We start from the raw sequence: 20,138 nt of genomic DNA on the forward strand, positions 1-20,138 counted from the left end.
ACCAGCTGTACCCATCCACCAAGCTCCCAACCTTGGATCAGTCTAAATGCCTGCCTTCACTGAAATGATACCTAGGTCACTGCATTGATAGAGGAAAAATCACTGAATTGCTTATGAGATTAGTACTACTACATATATTAGTCTTCAACCTCAATGGACCTCTACGCTGCCCAGAAATCCTTTTAAGTTTTCCTTATCAGCTCTCTCTTCTCTTTTCCACAGTGGCTATTTCAAATCATCATCACTCTCCTTACATCACCTACACCAACTCCATTGCCACTTTCAGTCAATAATCTCATCTCCTATACTTCTTACTTCATGGAAAAAAAAAAAAAGAAGAAGAAACCATTAACACAATCCCACAACTAAATCTGTAAAATTTGCTGAGTTCCATCCATTATTTTATCTTCCCCTATTACAGAGAAAGAGACTGCACTTCCTCTAATCTAATCTCCCATTAGATATATGGCTACCATTTTGGATGCCCCTCAGGGTCCTTATTATATCAATTACCACTTCTCTCTTCCATATCTTCAACATGATCCTCTCTATTTGCTCCTCAGTGTTAACACTTAAACATGTTCAAACAGGTCTCATCTTACTCATGTGTACAGCAATTTTTTGAGGTGAGTGGGTTCCTTTTTAATCACCAATGCAAGGTTAGGAAATGACAAATATAATTAATGCCCTATACTCAAGGTTCTCAGCAAACACTATATATTTCACTGTATCACAAATTGCTAAAAACTGAAAAATCCAATAATCTCTCAGTTAACCATCACTATTTTGAATCTTCATGAATTCTCTAGATGATTTTACCAAGTTTTATGGTGAACTTAGTTAGAAAACTACTGATATTGGGGTACAAGTCAGGTTCTGTCAAGACACATCCTGATATTTTCTCCTAAAATTATTTCTGTGGCAATTTTTTTTTTTTTTTTTTTTTTTTTGCGGTATGCGGGCCTCTCACTGCTGTGGCCTCTCCCGTTGCAGAGCACAGGCTCCAGACATGCCGGCTCAGCGGCCATGGCTCACAGCCCCAGCCGCTTCACGGCATGTGGGATCTTCCCAGACCGGGGCACGAACCCATGTCCCCCTGCATCGGCAGGCGGACTCCCAACCACTGCGCCACCAGGGAAGCCCTCTGTGGCAATTTTGAACTGTAGTTGATCTATCTAGTTCTAAAAATCAAATCTCCCAAACACAGCCATCCCTTTGATCTAGGTTTAGTGACTGCATATAAACAGCCCAAGTGAAAAAAAAATAAATTAAAGGAGAGTATAGGAGTATAGCTTTAAAGCAGCAAAAACAAGGATATGGTTTTAGGAAGTCTGTTATTTCTCCTAGGCCCTGTGGAGAAAATATCAAGCAGTCCAAGCTATAAAACTGCCCTACAGGCTAACCCGGTATCTTGGTGTTTCATACAAAAGTGAGTCAATTCCATTAATATTGCTATTGACTTCTTACATTTATGAGGTGGTGATTTCAACGAGCAGATTCCAGCTAGATAAATCTAACTTCTACCATTGAGGGACCATCTGAGAGGTTCCTTCAAACTCCCAGATATAAAAGTAGAAGGATCATAAGAATTCTCATTGCTTTGCTAAGATCACTCTTATAAATAACCACTTAAATATTCTTCTTATGAAAGAACAAGAAGTTGGCAGAAAATATTGGCTTCTTATGAAATACTAAATTGAATAACAAGTGGGCAGAAATGGTGGCTTCTACTTCACGTGAAGTAGGGAATAGCCACACTACCCCTTCCAAAAAAAGCAAAATTCAACAAGCTGACATTGAATAAGCATTTATTATTGAGTCTAAGTCAAATGTCAGGCACTCTGCTAGGTACTTTTTAACATTATCTTCTCTATTCCTAACAATCATATAACGTAAGTAAAGCTACCCACATTTTCAAGATGAAAAAAACTGAGACTTGGAAATATTAAGTAAATTGCCCAAGATTTTAGAGTGAGCAAACGCAGAGTCAAGATTCAAATTTTGGTCTACATGACTCTAAAAACCATAAACTTTCCACAAGATCACAGAAACTCTTAAGCATCTATATGTGCTATAAAATATAGATAAAGAAATGGATGTATATGTATGACTGATTCACTTTGTTATAAAGCAGAAACTAATAAAAAAAGAAAAAAAAAAGAAATGGAGACCTCAAAAAAGAAAACACAAACATTTATTTTATATCTTTAAACAATGCTCTTCCTAAGAAATAAAATGATGTTTAAAAGGTTTCTAAATATTAAAAGGTATCTAGCAAATAAGTACGCATACTTAAGGGCTTTTATAAAGAATATTACTACATGTCTACTAAGGCTCAAAAACTAAATTTATGCAAGGTCACATATCCAATAAGCTTGTGACTTAGACTACCTAAAATTAAAGTTTCTAACTAAAAATTATTTATGGGCTTCAATCAGTCCTAACAAAGTTATTAAAATGGGGAGGAAAAAAGTAGAAAATACTTTTTTTAAAAGTAGGAGAAAATATTTTCATGAGGAGAAATTGGTAGGGCTAAAAACCTCTAATCTCTAACGGATTACTAAAGGCTTTGTGACTACCTTTAAATTCTTAAATTTCTGTGTTAATTAGACCTATCAAAAGTTTCAACTCACATTCAATTTAAAGTAGATTTTTCAAAGTACTACTGACAGTTGAATTAAAAAATAAAAAATCAATCCTTTCAGCTTCACTGAATTTGTCTAAATACTTAAAGTTACAGAATTTAAACAATGAGCAGACTATATTGCTCATTTTGACAATATTATAAGCATAAATCTTAGTGCAAAATACATATTAGAACATACTAAAAATACTTTTAATGCTAAAAAGTTATATCAAAAATAACATTTAGTTTATAAAGTTAAAAACAATTTTATGAAAATAGTTTTAATGAGTCTACAGACCTAGTATTTAGATGAGGTTCCAGTATTTCCCGAACATGCTCGGGAAATCTCCTCCACAACTGGTGACCTGGGCCATCGGTCTGCATCTCTCTACAGTCATAAATAGAAAGTAACTCCTACAAATACATATTTTACAGTTGTAAATCATCAATGAAACAGATAAACCTTTACATCCATCAACATTCTTCACATTACAGCCATAAAAATACATAAAATGATAAAAATTTGGAGTTGTCTCAATGCTTAAAACCATTTAGGTGACTTACTCAAGGTCACAAAGCTGTGGTAATATTTGAACATGCAATTTGTGTGCTGTACATAACATGTATTGAAACAAATGACTAAGCTATTTGGAGGAAAAAATTGGAATTTTCTATATTTGCAGAATTTTTAGAATTTGACCTTTTCTGAATTTTAATGAATCCAAAATAGTTCAAAAATTCAAGATATCTCAAATTCTATATATAAAGTACTGAGCTTAAAATTCTGAAAATAAGATGCAAATGTTAAAGACCAATTTACTATTCAAGCCCATCAATGAAATGGTTATATTTTACTTCCCTGAAAATAAAACAAGTGGGATTTTATAAAGAAAAAAAAATCTTTGTCTCCAATATCAATCTTTAAAACAAGACAAATATGTTAGGATATTATATCTCTCATCATCTACTATTCTTTCTTTCTAATTTCATTGAAAAGGACCACATGCAATAGATGTATTCCTAATAATTATAAAGTATAAATACTGTCTAATAGAATATGTACTTTATACTTATATTTAGCATTTTTAACAAAAGTATGGAAGTTTATGAAAGTTCAAATACAGAAATATTCAAAACATTTTCATTTAACTTTAAAATGTTATTAAAATTTTGTTTGAAGCCAGCTTTTTCTGATGTTTGCAAAGTCACTCTGGCTACAGAAGTCCTCATAATCAACCTCCAATAACAGACTTAGTAAATCAGCAATCCGCTAACTTTTTGGTCCTGGGACCATTTATACTTTTAATGTTAGGGGAGGGGAATTAGATAAAGGCAGTCAAAAGGTACAAACTTCCAGTTATAAATAAATACTAGGGATGTATTGCACAACATGATAAATATAATTAACACTGCTATATGTTATATATGAAAGTTGTTAAGAGAAAAATCCCAAGAGTTCTAATCACACGGAAGAATATCTTTTTAAAAATTTAATCTTGTATCTATATGAAATAATGTATGTTCACTAAACTTATTGTGATAATCATTTCACGATGTAAATCAAATCATTATGCTACACGTCTTAAACCATTTTTATTTATACAGCTCTGTATGTCAATTATATCTCAATAAAATTGGAATAAAAAACAAAAAACACTAAGATACTTACAGTTGTAGATCTTGCTTCATATTTCACTGAGAAAACAAGCAATCACAAGAGATCTCCACAACTTCCATGCTAATATCTCCCCAGCCTCGCAATATCAGTATCAGTGCTTATATGCTCTGCTTTCTCTTTTGTTACTACAGATGAATTGTTTTTTTCTTTTTAATTTACTCTAATTTAATGAGTCACAATTGTATGTTTTATTTTTTAATTAATTAATTAGTTATATGGCCGCATTGGGTCTTCATTGCTGTGCGTGGGCTTTCTCTAGTTGTGGCGAGCTGGGGCTACTCTTCGATGGAGTGTGCGAGCTTCTTTTTTTTTTAACATCTTTATTGGAGTATAATTGCTTTACAATGGTGTGTTAGTTTCTGCTTTATAACAAAGTGAATCAGCTATACATATACATATATCCCCATATCTCCTCTCTCTTGCCTCTCCCTCCCACCCTCCCTATCCCACCCCTCTAGGTGGTCACAAGGCACAAAGCTGATCTCCCTGTGCTATGTGGCTGGAGGGGGAAGTGTAAGCTGGGATGAAGTGAGAGAGTGGCATGGACATATATACACTACCAAAGGTGCACGGGCTTCTCATTGCGGAGGCTTCTCTTGTTGCAGAGCACGGGCTCTAGGAACGTGGGCTTCAGTAGTTGTGGTGCACAGGCTCAGTAGCTGTGGCACACGGGCTTAGTTGCTCGGTGGCATGTGGCATCTTCCCGGACCAGGGCTCAAACCTGTGTCCCCTGCACTGGCAGGCAGATTCTTAAACACTGCGCCACGAGGGAAGTCCCTTGTTTGTTTCTTTTTCTTTTTAAATATTTATTTTTTTTATTTGGCTGCACCAGGTCTTAGTTGCGGCATGCAGGCTCTAGTTCCCTGACCAGGGATCAAACCCAGGCACCCTGCACTGGGAGTGTGGAGTCTTAACCCCTGGACCACCAGGGAAGTCCCATATTGTGTTTGTTTTTAATTAAGGCTACACTTTCCACTGGTACACTATATTCCACATCTCTTTACCTATTTAAAATAGTATTATACCAATTCTCTTATACAACAACGCTATTCTCCTCCCGCTGAACTGTTCCCAAGCAACAGATAAACATGTTTTTTTTTGCCATCTTTACGCCCTTTCCTCCCCAGCTACTATCTCATTCTTCCGCTCTCCTTGATAGCAACAATCCTCAAAAGAGTTTCTGTAGTTTCTCTAATTCCTCTCTTCCCACATGTTCTTAAAAATACTCTAATGAGGCTTTCTAAACTACACTGAAACTGCTCTTGTCAAGGTCACCAATGACTTTTATGTTAATACAGCCAATGGTCAATTCTCAACCCTGAAATTATTAAACCTATGATCAGCATTTGGATCACTCCATACTTCCCTGAAACACTTTCTTGTCTTCCAGAACACCATATTCTCCTACTTTATTGGTAGCTCCTTCTCAGTTTTCTTACTTTCTCCCTCTTCTCACTGAGCTCTCATTATCCAGGTCTCAATTATTAATACCTTTTTATCTATACATACTCCCTCTCTTGATCATCCCATCCAGAATCACAGTTGTAAATGTCATCTCTACTATGAACTATGAAAACTTCCAAATATGTTTAAATCATACCTCTAACCATGAATTTCAGACCTGAATATCTAACAAAATAAAAAAATCTTTTAATTTAAAAAATATCATGAAAAGGGGCAAAAAAAAGTCAAACTGGAAAAATATTTATTACACGTATGGTAGACATAGGGTTAATTTCCACTACATCCAAATAGGTCTTTAAAAATCAGTTAAAAAAAAGACCAATACCAAGGAAAAAATGGGAAAAGATCATGTAGAGAAAATTCACAAAAAAGCAATAAATATATAAAAGATGTTACACCTCTTTCATAATTAAATGCAAATTAAAATGAAACAATATCATTTTTTATTTGTCACATCAGCAAAGACTTAAAATTTTAATTAAGGGCAGGTTTGTCAAGGGAATATAAACTGGTGAAACTTTTTTGATAAAATCTATCAAATGTAAACTCTGTATCTGCTCTGAGACATTTTAATTTCTGGATATTTATATTGTTGATATATTCACTCAAGTACTTAGAAATTATGCATGTTTTCAAAATCATTTTTTTGTAAAAACAAAACATTGAACACAACCTAAATGTGTTAAATAAATTTCTTAAACAAATTACAGCACGTTCTTATTGAATATTAAGTCATTGAAAAAAATGAATTAGAGATATATGTACTGACATGGAAAATTACACAAGATAAGACTATTAAGCACAGAAGAAAATCAAGTACTGTGATCTGCTTGTTTGGTGGAGAAAACATATATATTTGTATATACATAGAAAAAACTTCAAAGTACACATAATAATCTGTTAGGAGGGTACATTTCTGTACTCTTTGAAATTTTTGTTAAGAACTTGTATTACTTTGATAATAAAAATGACAGTCAAAAAAAATAAGAGTTTCTAAAGCATAGAATTTACAACTTTCTTACTAGAATTTAATAACATAAAGCCAGTAATGTCTATATACACTCTTACCTGAATGGCATAAGCAGCTGAATCTTGAGCTCGGCTGTTATCTGCATATGCGAGGTAAGCTCTTGTTAGTTCCATCAATAATCCATAGGCAAAGTTTGCATCTTCTACTCCAGTCTCAATAAGAACAAGAAAAAATTACAGGCTAATTTGTATAAATTTTCTTAAACTGTACCTCATTCCATGGTGAATTTTACTTAGTCGCCTAAGTCAATTTAACTTAGAAAAGGAAAGCTCAGTAAGGTTTAAACAAAGTTTGGTACCAAGACTAAAATGTAATCTGTAGCTAAGAAGCCAAATCTAAGGCTTTTCAGACCATTTATAAAGTGTTAGACTCATTCAACTTTTACATAAATCCAGCAATTTTCATTTTTTGTTTTTTTAACTCTTAGAAAGAAAACTGTACATACAGAATTTCCTAAGTTGCATTCTGTAGAACCTTGGTCAACTAAGAAGCTCCAAAAAATAATTTTCACACACTCTTTTCTAGGAGATTCATAACGTTCCCCAATATATTAAAAGTTCTGTTTAATTTTGTTTTACAAGATTTCCCACCCTCATGTGACTATGGAAACATTTTTATATACACACTATTAAAACACCCTGGGAATCAGTTTCCCGTGGAGACACTTAGCAATTGTGTTTAAATAGTAAAATTTAAATAATTAATTAGATTTTAAGTATCTGTCATGATTAGGTTAGAAAGTTTATTTATTTATTTTTTGTTTTTGTTTTTTATTTATTTTTGGCTGCGTTGGGTCTTCACTGCGGTGTGTGGGCTCCTCATTGCAGCGGCTTCTCTTGTTGCAGATCATGGGCTCTAGGCACGTGGGCTTCAGCAGTTGTGGCACGCAGGCTCAGTAGTTGTGGTGCACGGGCTTAGTTGCTCCACAGCATGTGGGATCTTCCCGGACCAGGGATTGAACCTGTGCCCCCTGCATTGGCAGGCAGATTCTTAACCACTGTGCCACCAGGGAAGTCCCTAGAAAGCTTATTTAAAAGAACCCAGCAAACTAGACTGTACTCCAACTTTATAGTTTTTGGCTAAAGGTCTCTGCAATAGTATTAAGGAATAAACTCAGAAATTACCTAAATTGTCTAGTTTAGATCAAGCTGCCACTAAGGATAACCTGAATAGTTCCTTGTAAATGCAGTATAGAAATTCCATTAGGACAGTGAACTCTTCTGGTCATTCCATATTACCAGAACTTACCACAAATGTAAAATCTTTTCCTTGGGTTTCAGTGGTTGAGAAATCTAGCCGACCTGGATCTATTGCTCCCAGTTCTCCTAAGCATTCCCCACAGAGCAACCGAGCTTGAGAGTTTGCATCTTGGCAACCTTTCAAAAGCACTGTCACCAACTGTGAAATAACAGGTTCCACTGTTTCACTATCTGTTGCATATCTGATCAGTTTTTCCTAAAATAAAAGTAGAAAGTTTATACATAACTTCTACAAACTAGTATATTGCCCTAGTCAGAAAGCTTAAAAATATTAAGGAATATCTGACAAATACTGACAAAATTAAATTCGTATATCTTTAGTCTTTTCACCTAGTTTTTGCTGAGTTCACATAATATAGTCCACAATATGTTCTGTGGGATTAGAATCATTAAGTGTGCTTAAAAGTTTTAATCATTAATCCATTAAATAAACAGCTACTGAGTATTATTACATCAGTATACAGAAATAAGACATAGTCTTATCCCAATGAGTTTACAATCTAAAGGGAAAATAAACATGCAAACAAACAGATGAAATATCATACAATATGTACAATAACAAATATGTGTACAAGGTAAAGAAGAAATGAAGAAGATGAAAAAGAGCTCAGAGTATCTTTGCAAGGATAATAGATATTTTAATAAATAAGTCAATAAGGAAGAGCTATTAATTAAAATAAGAAAACTGAGGAGTGTATAAAAAGCTAGTACAGGAGAAAAAGATATGGGAAAAGAGTCCTGTGGGGATGATTTAAAAAAAAAGACGTAGGAAGAAAGAGGTAGGCTTTATGAAAAAATATGTTGGTTCAAGTAATCTTTTTTCATCTATCTACTGAGGATGCTGTAATGAAAAACTGTTAGGCATAAGAAATGACTATTCTCAAGCCAGTTAGATTTAGATATTGTAACTGTGTGACCACTTTAGAACTACTTTGTTTACATAATTTTCCTTCTAGCAAAAATAAAGCATATATGAGCATCTCAAACTCCATGTTAAAACTGTGATTCAAATTAGAGTAATACATTTCAAAAGAAAAATAAAAAGACATTTTATGTCATCCAGAAACTTCAACATTAACTCATTTAAATAACATTACAGGTTTATTCAGGCATAAATACTTAAAATAGATGAACTAGTAACCAATAAACAGCAAAACTAATATAATTATAGACATATTACCTTGCTAAAACTAGAAAACAATAAGGAAAAGAACATTTTAGTCGGCAAAGATAAATGCAGTTCATACTCAAGACAATAAATACGTGAACACTAAACGAAAGGTAATTTTAAAATATACTTCTCTCCTAAGTGCTTAAAAATGTTTTTACTTCAGTTCTAGGTTAGATAAACTGGGTTTCATTTTTCAGCAAAAAATATTCAATTCCAAAAGAATTTATAAAATGTGTGTTCAATAAAGAAAGAAAGAAAGAAAAGAAAAGAAAATCCATGTTTTTATCATGTCCTAAATGTCCATATACACTTGGGCCTATTTCTAGACTTTCTATTTTTTTCCCACTGGTCTGTTTACTCATGTACCAGTATCACACTGTTAGAATTATAGAGGCTGTAGAGTGTATTAATGTCTGGGAGGGCTACTGAACTCCCATAATGGGGGTTTTTTTTTCAGATTTTTCCTAGCTATTTTTTACGTTTGTTTTTCCATCTTAACATTAGTATGAACTTCTCTAGTTAAAAAAACAAACAACTTGGCATTTCTTCGAGATGGCATTAAATCTATAAACTATCCTAGGGAGGATTAAAATCTTTGTAATATTGAGTCAACCTACCCAATAAATAAGGGGTGTTTCTGTTTGTTTAAATCAATTACATTTTTGTGTCTTTCAGGAGTGTTTCAAAGTTTTCCTCTTATTGGTTTATACATTTCGTGTTACGCTTACTCCTAAGTATATTATCTTTTTCTGTTACTACTGTAAATTGGGTTTTCCAACAAGTCTTCTACCTGGTTATTGTTGCTATATGAAGATTATGATTTTTATATTCTCCTATCTTACTGAATCTGTTTGTTGCCTGAGCTAGTTTATTGATATTTTCTAGAGTTTTCCAAGTATATTAGCATGCCATCTTCAAATAGAGATAGTTTCATGTCTTTTCCAAATCTTATGCCTCTGATTGTTTTCTCTTATCTAAATTCATTGGCCAATATTTCCAACTGAATGTTAAATTGTAGTGGAGATAATGAGCAAGCTTGCTTTCAGTGGGAATGCATCTTATTTCCCCATCAAGCGTGCATGCGTGCATGTGTGTGTGTGCACGTGTGTATGCAGTACACATAAACACACATATGCATATGTATACATTTGTAATATATTAGTACTATCCATCGATTCCTATTTTCTTTAGTGTTTTTATCTGAAACGGATGGTACAGTTTGTCAAAGGCCGTTTCAGCATTTATGAAAATAACAGTATGATTTTTTTCATTAATTCTATTATTAGTTCACTCACCATTTCCTCCCAACCTCCCAGCCCCAGGCAACCACTAATCTATCTTCTGTCTCTATGGGTTTGCTCGCTCAGGAGTATATATATTCATAATGTATCGTCTTTGTAAGTTCCATATCTTCTATTGTATTTTTGTGAATTACAGCTTTTAGTATTATAAAGTACCCTTTTTTGTCACATTTCATACTTTTTGGTTTCTATTCTACTTTGTCTAGGGGCAGAATCAGAATTCCTGCTTTCTTATTTCAACTTAAAAATCTGCTCACTCCTTTATTTTTAGCCTTTCTAAATAATTTATTTTATACGTGTGTATTACAAACAGCACAGAGTTGTTTCCTGCTTTGTAAGTCAATTTGTAATATTTTTTCTTTTAAGGTCTTTCACATTTATTAATATGACTGATATGCCGGGCCTCAATTCTGTAAATTTTTTAAAATTATAATTAGCTCCTAAAAATTAATTTCTTTTGGTATAGAAGAAAATTTATACTTTTGTTCTAGAGGTACCCTCTACACAAATATCTTTTGTAATGTCTCTGGTCTCTTTATTTAAACTTCTTTAATTGTTTACCAGTTTTAAATAGTATATTTTGATTCCTAGTTGTTGCCTATGCAATAGTGAACTAAGCTCATTTAATTTATATCTTAGTCTCTTCTCCCATTTAAAAAATTGCATAATTTCTATTTTATTAAAATATATAGCATTTACATAGAATTCTCCCATATTTGTCCCCACCATTGTTTTAGTTAAATATATAACTAGTAACCATAAGTTCTTTTGCCAAAGTCTCCCCAGTCATCTCTTGATTAAGTGAAGCCATTCTCTAGCATACCTCTTAGGAAGGGCTTGCTTGTGAAACTCATATTTCTTCAATTCTTGTATGTTAAAACTGTGTTTCTTACCTGTGATATTCTAAGGACAGCTTGGCTTATTCTTTGTGTCCCTTACATTTCTGAAAATGCTGCTATCCTCTAGGCTCACTCTGTATATTGCTGTTGAGAATTCTGATACTAACTTACTTTTCTTGCCCTTTTAAGTGATTTTTTAAAAATATTTTTTTACCTGTAGGTCCTGAAGGTTTTTTATTATTAAAGTCTAAGATATGTCTCAGGGTTGACTATTCTGGGGTCAATGTTCACAGGTACACAATGGATCCTTTCATTTTATGAAATGAAAGTCTTTTATTTCCAGAAATTTTTCTTGGGTTATAGTTTTAAATATTAATTATGTTCTGCTGTTTTATTTTTCTTTTTTAGAAGCTCTATTTGTATGTGAAACCTTTGCCGAGCTTCCATTTCACCTACTTCTTTGATCCTCTGTACTCCTTTCTCTAATCTCATTTTTGTTCTCTTGATTATTCTTCTGCCTTTCGTCAATGCTCCTTACTGAAGTTTTAGTCATATATATTCTCCTCCCACGGTCCTTATAATTTAACCTTCATTTCTTCAGTTCAGTCACCTCTCGTTTCACATCTTGTTTTTTTATCCATTTCTCTTTTTAAATTTCTCACTTCTTTTTTTTTTTGGCCACACCACACAGCTTGCAGGATCTTAGTTCCCAGACCGGGGGTTGAACCTGGGCCCTTAGCAGTGAAAGTGTGGAGTCCTAACCACTGGACTGCCAGGAAATTCCCTTAATTCTTTTTTTATATCTGCAAATGCTTGCTTGAAATATTTAATTCAGGTTATAGTGCTAAGTCTAGTTTACTTATGCTTTATGATTGGTTTTAGGGGAGAAATTGTCATCAACCAAAGATTTAATTTTCATTTTCTGTTTTTGTCTTATAGTAACTTTGTATATGTATAGAACATATATTTTTTTCTATTTATATTGTGGGCCCTTCATAATACCTGTATGCAGTTAACAGTAAGGATTTTGTAGTAGCTTACAAGATTCTGATTTCGTAAGTACTCTTTTCTGTCAGCACAGCTCAGTGTGGTTTTTTTCATAAGTAGCTTTTACTGGCAGGAGAGTAGTATGGGGAGGTATATCTTTGATTTTGTGGATTTCTTTTTATTTTTGCAGGACCCTTAAAATTCTGTCTCTTACTTTCTTCCTTCTGTTTACTACTCTCTCCAAAAAGTGCCTCCCCCTTCCTATTCTTTTACTTCTCCCCAGAGATAATGACTTCCAAAGACTGCAAGCTTAGGATCTACACACTTTCAAGTACCTTCCCCATAACCAATTCTCTGATGTACCACATCTTAGACCAACTTTCAGTATCGCTGCACCTAGAGTGGGATCATCTCGGTTGGTGATTTTGTCTTTGCTTTATCATCATCCATAGTTCCTTCACTCCACTTTTTTTTTCATAGGGTCTCCTCAGAATCTAACTGTTCTCAACACAAGCTTGTGGCATGAGCTCCAGAGATAGCTCTGCTGATTACATGTAATTTGAAGTTCATAGTATTCTCAGTCTCACAGTTATGTTGAAGGTGTGACTTAGGTGTGGTTGTATTTGCTCTCCTTTTTGCTATTTATGATGTTTTGCAGGGTATACAGAGATTCACATTTAGACATCCACCATTATCCTAGGATAACTTGCAAGTCCCTAGCAGCTTTATTTTCAATGGGTTCATTCTCAGATTTGTAATTATTAGTAAATATATCTTTTTATTATTTATTCTGCATTGTCATCCAAGTTTATTTTGGTCTCAACACAAACAACTTGTCCTTCTGGGATTTTACCATAGGGATTCACTTCAACTTGAGCAGCATCAGTTTTCATAAAGTGGTTACATGGTTGTTAGTTTGATCTATAGCCTGATTTTTTTTGACACAGAAGTTAAATTTTTCTGCTGTCCACTGAGCTTAGCTGTCCTCTATTCCTTCAAAAATGTATATTCCTCCTTAAAAGTAAGGAGTAGAAGCTGTCATTTCTTTAATGTCAATGATCCTCTGGTGACTACCCTAGAGTACAGCACTTTTGCAAGGTCAGTCCATCAAAATAGTTACGCATCCAAGGCTACATTAGCCATCACCTTATTAACTGTCACACCATCTTTAAGTGTGCTTTATTACTACATTATACCAAATTATTTGTTTATACAGTTATACAACTTTAGATCTATTTTTAGATAAACACTGTCTTTCAACGCACTCCTAAAGTATCTTTTCCTTTCTCTGTGGCTAAGATTTGAACTTTTAAAAGAATATCTTTGCATTTGTTCTTTCATGGACTCTCATAGCATCGCTACAAAGACTCTCTTGATCTCTAACCCTGTTATCTTACATCATTTTCCTACTCTGGTTATTGCTGTAGGTTCTTCTAGAGCTGCACTAAGATAGTCCAATAAGATAGCCACTAACCACATGAAGCTGTTTAAATTTAAATTAAGCAAAATTAAATAAAATAAAAAATTCAGTTCTTCAATCATACATCTCAAGTGCTCCAGAGAGCCACATATGGTTAGTGGCTGCAATGCTTATACAGTGTAGGTGCAGAATTTTCCATCCTCACAGAAAATTATTTTGGATAGCACTATTTAAGAACTTAACTGAACTGCTTTCAACTTTGATGTTACCTTCTTGCCATAGCTGGAAAAGAAACCATTTCCTTCTCTCTTTTTTCCTAGGTGTTTTGGGCCAGTATACTGACTGTATTATCTACTGATAATCTAGATCTACAGTTAGGAGGGTGTGAAACCTACAGTGAAGGAGATTCAAGGCTCCTCACATGTGGTAGGATCATCTCCATGTTGGCTGTTTCCCACACTGGTTACACAAGTGCACTGATTCTGAAGCATGTACTTGTTACCATCATGTATATCTTTTGTCCTAAGTAAATGCTTCCTTCTATCATGAAAACAAATATAACACAGTTTTGCAATTTACTAACTCCCGAGGGTCTTAGGCTCTCATATCTTTTCATATGGGTTTTTTTAAAAGATTTTTTTGATGTAGACCATTTTTAAAGTCTTTATTGAATTTGTAACAATATTGCTTCTGCTTTATGTTTTGGATTTTTGGCCACAAGGCATGTGGGATTTTAGCTCCTCAAACAGGGGTTGAACCTGCACCCCCTGCATTGTAAGGCGAAGTCTTAACCACTGGCCCACCAGGGAAGACCCATTATATGGGTTCTTGATATGCAAAAATGAATACCTCATTTAAAATTTTTCCACTTTATAGATTTATAGGCTATAGTGATCTGGTATTTTAAATACCAATTCTCACTCTTACCAAGGTTAGGGATAATCTACATTATGCTAACAAGGAAAGGAATAAAGTTTACCATCCCATAAAAAAGGAAATTTAAAAATTTAGCTTCATTAAAACACAGTTAATGCCATCAAAATGTAAAATGGCATAATTACTGAAATTGTATATGAAAGCTAGCTACAGGAAATTATATGAGAAAACTCACAGAAACTGCTGCTGTACAAACACAAACAACCCTTCCTCAGGAAGATGCAGTAAATCTAAAATATAACTGCCAAATCATGACCCTTCAAAAACAACAAAAAAATATGCAAAGCTTTTCAGCCTCAAAGGGTATCTCATGAATTACTGATTCTAAGTCATATCTGATAATCTTGGTAAAATAAAAATCGCTTCTTTCATTGAACCTACTGAATCTCAAGCAAATACACCAATCGGTCATCTTTTCTTTAAACTTCCAAACTTTCTTTTCTATAGCTCTTTAATTATATCTTAGTATACCTGATTTTTATACAAGGTTTCCTTCAAGCTTGTAAGAGCATGAATACGAACATCTACATTTTCATGTTGAATTGCTTTCATGGATAGCTGAAGAGTTGTCTGAAGATCAGTACTCTCAGAGGTCTCCTATATAAAGAGCACAGAGAGATACACCTTATCAATTAACCATTTCAGGAACTATTTCAGAAGGCCTGTATTTCCTACATAGTTACCATTAAAGTAGTTAAACTGTACCCCAATTGAAAGCAGTTTTAAAAAATAATTTCTATCTCTCCCTTTGTATAGCATATGAACTTTTAGTAATTCTCAGGGAAAGGGATTTCATTCTAAAATCTTTAGATCTGGAGAAAAATTTTATTTCAACTAAAGACTTTACTTATCCAAAATAAATCCTTCTTGGTAAGAAAGGCATGTACCCTTAATTTACAAAGGGCTACACAATAGCCTTGAATGAGGTCTACAGATTAAGCAGATAATTCACCCCTTATTTTGACTACTTACTTTCTTATGACTGATGATTTACCCAGTAAAAAAGCATATAAAGTCTTCAGAATCAATCTTGCGATCTGTAGTAAATACATCTGCTACTCTGACCCAAGGTCAGGTATCCCACTTCCTGTCCTAAAATTCTATGGAATCATCACTAATATTTTTATAATTTCAGAGAGTTCACTGAACTTCAGGATGTTCGAACTACAGATGATTCCCCTTCTAAAGCTAAGAATCAGATCTGACACTTCCATAACATGGTTTGTAGCACAAAAAAAATTGGAATCCTCCCACAGCTTTTTTTCTTTACTCAGAGTATACAGCTACAGTCACTTCTTTTAGGGACTGTAAGTAAGAACATAGTGATCTGGGTAGTAGAGGCACAAGAATTGTATCCTTTGCTCTCTGTTCTATCTAATCCTATTACATCTTTGATCTAGATGCTAAAACTTCCTTCTAAAAATCATAGACTCAAGATAGGATTATCTAGTCATCAGAAATTAGCCATCAGAATATGACTATAATATCCTTAGATATGATTCTAAAGAATCTCTACTCAGTGCTCTGGAACTTAGGAATAATTTTGTATCAATGATCTCCTAAACCATACATAAAAAGTTAAATACCTTTCTGTATTCCTGTAGAACTGCTTTTATCTTTTTTAATTCTGGATGATCAGGTAAAAAATATATTTCATGAAGAAAATCTTGCACAGCATCCCTAATAGTTAGTTGGAAGAAAAAGAATTACTTGCCAAATACAAAATAAAAAAAAAAATACAAAGCAGAGGTTGAAACTAAGGCCAACTTAATTCACACTTGAAAGTGCTAGTTGACTGTTGACATGCAAAGTATTTTTCCTAACCATGTCTAGGATGCTCAGGTAACAGTGACAAATAATCAAATCTAACAAAATCACCCTGTAGCAGTCTGCTACATTGGTGGCCCTGAATAATCTCTATGTCTTGGTATATACTTGGTATATACTCCTGTGTGTAGTCACTTCACCTTCAGTTTGGCCTAGGTGTGTGACTTGCTTTAAAAAACAGAATGTGGCAGAGATGTTGGGCCTATTTGGGGCCTAAGTGTTCAAAAGGTCTGGAAGCTTCGGTTTAGTCCTCATGAGAGTCCTGAGTCACCATGTAAGAAGTCTGGCTACCATCAGAGACAGGTTACATGGAGAGAGAGAGAAGCTCTGAGACTAAATGAAAGAGGGAGAAGCCCAGCCAAGTCTACCTGCTGGCTGACTGCAATGACCATTGGTAAGAACAGCCAAGGAACTGACCAGCTGAACCCAGCCCAGACTGCAAAATCATGAGTAAATAAAAATGCTTGTTGTTTTAAGACACTAGGTTTTGGAGTGGTTTATAATGCGGCAATACAAACCCAACCCCAAAACACAAATTCTCACAAAGAGGGCTTCCCTGGTGGCGCAGTGGTTGAGAGTCCGCCTGCCGATGCAGGGGACACTGGTTCGTGCCCCGGTCCGGGAAGATCCCACATGCCGCAGAGCGGCTCGGCCCGTGAGCCATGGCCGCTGGGCCTGCGCGTCCGGAGCCTGTGCTCCGCAATGGGAGAGGCCACAACAGTGAGAGGCCCGCGTACCGCAAAAAAAAAAAAAAAAAAAAAAAAAAAAAATCTCACAAAGATATACTAGAGAAAAATATGTAAGTAATTTTTACTGAGGCTGCAATTTTTAACTTGCTTCAAATATAAAGCCCTAATATTTCTGGGTCCAAATAAAAGTGTTTCTAAATTCTAGTCTTCATTAACTCATGCAACAAACAGGTATTAAGTAACTACTATGTGCTACTATTTGCTAGAAACTGGGGATGTAACAATAAAGAAAGCTGCAGTAACTCCTTCACTCAGAGAGCTTAAGGTCTTCTATCTGGCAGAGTGAAAGAGAATTTTTTTATTATATTATTATATGAAAAGGCAGAGAAATGATTCCTCTAAAATAAACAGCAAAGATATACTATTTGCATAATAATCCAAAAGGTATTTGAAAAGTGATCTAGATCAGTGATTATATTGTTCCATTATGTACAAAATACCAAAAATAAAAGTATTTTAATTGGAAAAAAACTCCATTAACCTTTTCTTCTGTATTTTCTCCCTGATTGAACAGTTACAGAAAATGATTAATGGAACTGCAACAGAATAAGGATAAGTAAGTAAATAAATAGTACTTAAATCCTAATTTTTCAGAAGTAACTATGACATACAACAGTATGTGCAAAAATGGACAAAAAAAATTTAAGTGTATAGACAGACATTCCAGGCTAAAAAGCAGCCTGAGTGAAAAATAAAAATGGGAAGGAGTAATGTATATTCTTGCATTAGCAGTCTGGATTGGCTACAGCCTAATATCTGCTTTGAAAGATCTTGGGAAATGATTTTAAGAAATAAGATGTGGCCAGATTTTAGAAAGCCCTGAATATCAAAATAAACAATTTGGAATTTATCAGCTAGGAAATGGAGAAACACAGAGTGTCTCTGCACGCTGAAATGATACAGATAAAGAGATGTTTTAAAATATGAACAATATGAAGAAACATAAAAGCTTAAAGGAAGGGAGGCTGGTTAAAAGGTTAATGCAATGAATAAAGGTTTCAACGAAGGTAAGCTGTAGAAAAAAAGTTATTAGCTCTCCTAATCTTTCTCATGCATTCAATTGTCTGCCTTTTAACTGTGAGAAGAAAGGTAATATTAGTCTCACCCCTTTCAAAATTGATGAAAAATAATTTTGAGTTATTGACCTACTAACTACTAAGCTTAAAATATAATAATAATAAAAGCCATGTCACAACTGAAAGAGCATCAGTTTGGTATGTACTGACTTAAAGCATGTCAATTACTTCTGTTTATTAACGGACTCTAAATTAAAAAGAATGTGAACAGTTCCACACTACCAACAGTAACCCTAATACCCCGAGACATAAAAATGCAGTAATAGAAAGCTGTTATCTTGATTAATTTCATTTATAATACCTGTTTTCAATTATGAGGTAGTGAAATATAGCTGCAGTTTCTTTAGGCTGGATGTGTATGAGAGGTAACAAAGCTACTATTACATGACTGAGAAGGGAGCCTAGATAAGCGTGATCCAGGCAACGAACAAAGCAGTCCCAAGCCCTATGTGAAAAAACGAAAGTTAAAAGTCACATCATTTTTATTATTTGCAAAGCTCCAGCAGTTAATTATTAGATGAACAAACAATGATACATACAAGCAAAAAGATTATAAGGCAGCTGTAAAAATGGAATAAAGATCAGTACTGTATACTCAAATAGAGTGATCTCTATAATACACTAAGTCAAAAAAAGCAAGGTGAAAAACAATGCTTATAATACGCTCCTTTTTTTTTTTTTTTTTTTTTTTTTTTTGCTGTACGCGGGCCTCTCACTGCTGTGGCCTCTCCCACTGCGGAGCACAGGCTCCGGACACGCAGGCTCAGCGGCCATGGCTCACGGGCCCAGACGCTCCGTGGCATGTGGGATCCTCCCGGACCGGGGCATGAACCAGTGTCCCCTGCGTTGGCAGGCGGACTCTCAACCACTGTGCCACCAGGGAAGCCCTATGCTACCTTTTGGCGCAGGGTTAACATGAAAAAAAGAGTATCTGTGAGTAACTGTGCATTTGCTTATACTTTTAGAAAGGGGGGGATTATACAAAAATTAATAAAAATAGACACATCTATTTTTAGCAATTCAGGAATGAAGGCTAGATTCTCTGAGTGTAACTTGTTACACAAATTTGAATTTGGGACAAAGGAAATGTTTTATATGATTTTTAAATTAAATAAAATAGAAGGAAAAAGCAACCTCTAAAAATTTCAAGCAAACTTAAAGTGAACCTAATAATACCAAGTAGATGTCACAGCTATACAGGAAAGAATTCTTTCACAGGACTTTAAAACGTATTATTTTTTTAAATTCTTTCTAATATTCTTTTCCATTATGGTTTATCACAGGATTTTGAATATAGTAAAACATATTATTCTGACTGTACATCTCCAATAAAATATAGTCAAGAACAAAAAGAAACTTTCAGAAGCTTAAACTGCATTCAGTAGTTTTATTGTTAGCAGTATTACTGAAATTAAATTAAATTAGCAATCAGCTAAATCCTACACACCAAAATCTCAGTGGCCTAAAAGAAATGTGGAGAGGAGACTTAAGGGACGAATCTGTTTGTAAGAGTTACTTAGGGGGTCAAACAACCAAATGTGTGACATGTGCATCTTACGTGGATTCTAATTCAAGCAAACCAACATCTCTGGGAAAAAACATCTTTGAGACAATTGGGGAAAGCTGAATTTTAGATGATATTAAGGAATTCCTATTAGTTCGGCTAAGTATAATAATTTATGATGGTTATATATTTTTTAAAATGTCCTTATCCTCTAGATACATCTGAGGTATATTTAGAAGTACAATGATATGATACTGGGTTTTCTTTAAAA

General features: G+C 34.3%; 1 protein-coding gene across 1 annotated transcript in view; it reads right to left on the reverse strand.

Annotated features, from left to right (window-relative positions):
* Positions 1–20,138, reverse strand: part of ATR (ATR checkpoint kinase) — a 101,211-nt gene that overhangs the window by 49,178 nt on the left and 31,895 nt on the right. Inside the window, exons 19-24 of the mRNA XM_082625780.1 lie at positions 18,665–18,808; positions 16,298–16,391; positions 15,183–15,308; positions 8,047–8,253; positions 6,837–6,950; positions 2,925–3,040 (exon numbers count right to left, since the gene is read on the reverse strand). Of these exons, the coding sequence (XP_082481906.1) occupies positions 2,925–3,040; positions 6,837–6,950; positions 8,047–8,253; positions 15,183–15,308; positions 16,298–16,391; positions 18,665–18,808 (801 nt within the window). The remainder of the gene's footprint in view (positions 1–2,924; positions 3,041–6,836; positions 6,951–8,046; positions 8,254–15,182; positions 15,309–16,297; positions 16,392–18,664; positions 18,809–20,138) is intronic.

This window comes from Mesoplodon mirus (genome assembly GCF_964341445.2).
Source record: "Mesoplodon mirus genome assembly, chromosome: 6".
Lineage (NCBI taxonomy): Eukaryota > Metazoa > Chordata > Mammalia > Artiodactyla > Ziphiidae > Mesoplodon > Mesoplodon mirus.